Source organism: Musa acuminata, chromosome BXJ1-3 (assembly GCF_036884655.1).
Source record: "Musa acuminata AAA Group cultivar baxijiao chromosome BXJ1-3, Cavendish_Baxijiao_AAA, whole genome shotgun sequence".
Taxonomy (NCBI): domain Eukaryota; kingdom Viridiplantae; phylum Streptophyta; class Magnoliopsida; order Zingiberales; family Musaceae; genus Musa; species Musa acuminata.
The window spans coordinates 8,569,494-8,572,500 of NC_088329.1; the positions used below are offsets into that span (position 1 = coordinate 8,569,494).

Below are 3,007 nucleotides of genomic sequence, written 5' to 3' on the forward strand. Positions count from 1 at the left end.
CAGGTAACTGAGGATTACACTTATGGGACTCAGATTTTGCTGCAGGTTTGGTGCTGTTATCTTCCTGCCGCTGCTGCTGCAGAGACATGACTGATCACGGAAGAACCAAGGAACGAAAGGAAGGATGCATTTGGGAGGTTAAGGACCCCCCGAGTACGGCTTCTGCTTTAGCCCGGCCAGCTTCTAAAGCACACCGAGAACAGCAGAAAGCTCGAGAATTCTTCCTCCTCCGGGTAGGGAGAAGCTGGAAAGCAAATAAAAGGGAGAAGCTACCGGTAGAACAACACAAGATGCTAAGTAATAGGAAGCGACTGGGTATCGATGGGACTTCCCATTGAAGGGGTAGTATTCCAGGTGGAGAGTGCAACGAAGAGATCAAGAAGACCAAACACCCATAGCGATTCCTTGTCAACCCCACGGCAGGACAAAAACTGAAACAAAATTGAAACAAAGCTGTTCTTTGTGCTGAAAGCAAGCTGCTTGGAATTGTAGACAATTTTTAAGTGAGAAGGTTAGAATCTAAATCAAGAAACTTCAAATTAAGCTTGTTTTCCTCCTTCCATTTGCTGTCTTTTTTTTCCTAAAGATCATTGGGTTCGATCAACTTAGCATATATGTTTATACTCAGAAACAGGTAACCTCAATGGATGAGAATGGAGATCTGCATCAACACCTTGTTCTTTAAGAGTCTACTGCTTGATCAATAAGGAAGAGAATTACATGGATCGAGCTCAGGAAAATGGAGATGGAACATCTTCTTGCCTAGCCCATGTACCCCGACTGGGTATGCTGCTGCACCTGCACTTGCTGCTGATGGTGATCGCAGTCTTGCTCGATCTCAGACGAGGGCTCGTCGTCCTCGTCGAAGCAGTCGATGCCGTAGGCCGCGTGCCCGCTGCCGAACGCCCTGATATGGTCCTTGAGCGATCGCTTGTGCTTGAAGTCGGAGCCGCAGGTGCAGTACCACAGCTTGCCGCAGTTCTTCTCGTGGGTGCGCCAGTCGCCGCGCACCGCGAAAGCCTTGCCGCATTTCCGGCACATGAACGGCTTGATCCCGTGCTTCCGCTTGTAGTGGGTTTGCAGGGTCCGGAAGTCCTTGAGCGGCCTCGACCTCGGGTGGTCGATGTTGTTCCTGCACCCGGGCGCGCAGCAGTAGCACGGAAGCCGCAGCATCGCCGTCGGCTGCGTCCCCCTCAGCGACTCCGGTCCCTTCCTGTACTGCGACCCATGGCCCCACATATGCATCTGCAAAGGCAGACAGATTTCAATGACCACAGCCTATATCCGCATCTGCGTGGAGCGATCGAGTGCGCAGTGTGTCACGAAGACTGGGAAGCCAGTACTGTGTTGCTGCAGAAGATTTAGAGAAGGGTTGAGGAGGAGTTGAGGGACTTTACAGTGCCGCCTCACAGCTGCCAAGGAACATTACACGCAAACTCCAAAAGTACTACTACTACTACTCGCACAGCATATGTGCGCATTCCCTTCTTCGTGTTGTTCCATCACATGTACACCAAGAAGACGTACCACCCGATCGCAGCCTCGCTTCCAGCCGTGGAAGGAAGCAAGCAGCACACCGTCTGACTCAGACTAGATGGATCGAGCTCTATGAAGAGAGAGAGAGAGAGAGAGAGACAGAGAGAGAGAGGCTGGGTTAAGTAGAAGCTTACTTGCATGTTGTTGTATCTGTTGAAGGTCTTGCAGCAAACAGGGCAGGAGAACTGAGTAGGGCCTATGAGGATCTGAGAAAGGGTGGGAATCCAGTACTGACCCCTTGTGAGCTTCCCCACAGTAGGGTGACCCAAAGGAATAGCATCGCTACCACCACCACCACCACCACCACCACCATCTTCTTCACTCTCTTTGTCATCATCCACCGAAGTAGAAGAGATCCTGGAGATGAGATCAGCTTCGCTGGGGCTTGGGAGGCCTATATGAAGGGCTACGCTCACGGTCTCCTCCTCCATGTTCTTCTTCTCGTAGCCGACCGTAGCGTCCCCTTCCGCTTCCTCGAAGGCACTGCAGGAGGAGTCCTCCCCCTCCTCCTGCCGCTGCTGCTGGCGGTGGTGCCTTGTAGGACTCAGACTGAGGAGGGGAAGGGCTTCTCGCAGCGGAGGAGACGGCGGTGATGGTTGGAAGTGAGGGGTGGCGTAGTTGGTGAAGTTAGCGTAGAAGCTGTGTGTGGTTGCAGGAAGGGAAGAAGGAAAAGTTGAGGGGAACGTGCAGCGGTCAAAGTATCCCTTGAAGCAGCTGGTGTACGGGTCTTCTGCCATGGTTGGAGCTTGGAATTCTGAGGCAGTTCTTCTACGGTTGGACTCTATTATAGCTGCCGGCCAAGTAGAAGAGGGGAGGAGGAAGGAGGTGGTGGTGATCTCGGAAATGGGAAGAACAAAAGACCTTTCTACAGTTCATGGAAGTATGTGACCCATCCAACCATCCTATATAGAACCACTGAACGGAAGTCCACCACAAAAAGGAACCCCAAAATAATTAGAGACAACAGTGGCTTTATCTCCATATATCACACACTGTATGATATCATGTCGAAAGCCTTTCCCTTCGTCCCCTACGGATTCCTTTGGAACGGGGAGAGGTTGCTTTCACTGCCGGCATTAGCTTCGGTAGGCACGCCCATGGTCGGCTTTGCTCACCGAGGAGCTCAACCTCGGCCTAAGTCTTAGCTCGCGTCTCTTCCACAGTACTGCGGCCCTCTCTTTCCATGCTGGTTGAAGTGGCTAATCTTCCTTCTCTTTTCCTCTCCCCAAACTAAACAGTCAGTCAGATTAATTTCTTTTGCGTCTCACCTAATTAATCTCTTTGTTTAGACGAATATCTCTCCTGTAATGAGGGATTTTACATCTCATGTCATGCAGGACAAAAAAACATAATCTCGTAAACCCAAATGCCATTCGACGTGTTAACAACATTGATGCAACATCATGTGTTAGGCATCTCTAACGATGGATGACTCGTTTAGTATGGCATGATGCTTGTGACGCTATAACAA

The 3,007-nt window shown here is 50.8% G+C and overlaps 1 protein-coding gene across 1 annotated transcript; it reads right to left on the reverse strand.

Moving 5' to 3' along the window:
• Nucleotides 1-597: 597 nt before the first annotated feature.
• On the reverse strand, nt 598-2,459 carry LOC135620722 (zinc finger protein WIP2-like). The gene is made up of 2 exons (XM_065123397.1): nt 1,671-2,459; nt 598-1,245 (listed from the first exon to the last, which is right to left on the reverse strand). The coding sequence occupies exons 1-2, from the start codon at nt 2,271-2,273 to the stop codon at nt 763-765; spliced, it is 1,086 nt and encodes a 361-aa protein (XP_064979469.1). The 5' UTR covers nt 2,274-2,459; the 3' UTR covers nt 598-762.
• Between the last annotated feature and the right edge of the window lie 548 nt (nt 2,460-3,007).

Bases quoted from the DNA above. Each gene is read 5' to 3' on its own strand.
- LOC135620722 (XM_065123397.1), bottom strand. From the start codon at position 2,273: ATGGCAGAAGACCCGTACACCAGCTGCTTCAAGGGATACTTTGACCGC. The intron at 1,246-1,670 runs GTAAGCTTCTAC...CTGCCTTTGCAG, and splicing joins ACAGATACAACAACATGCAA to ATGCATATGTGGGGCCATGG.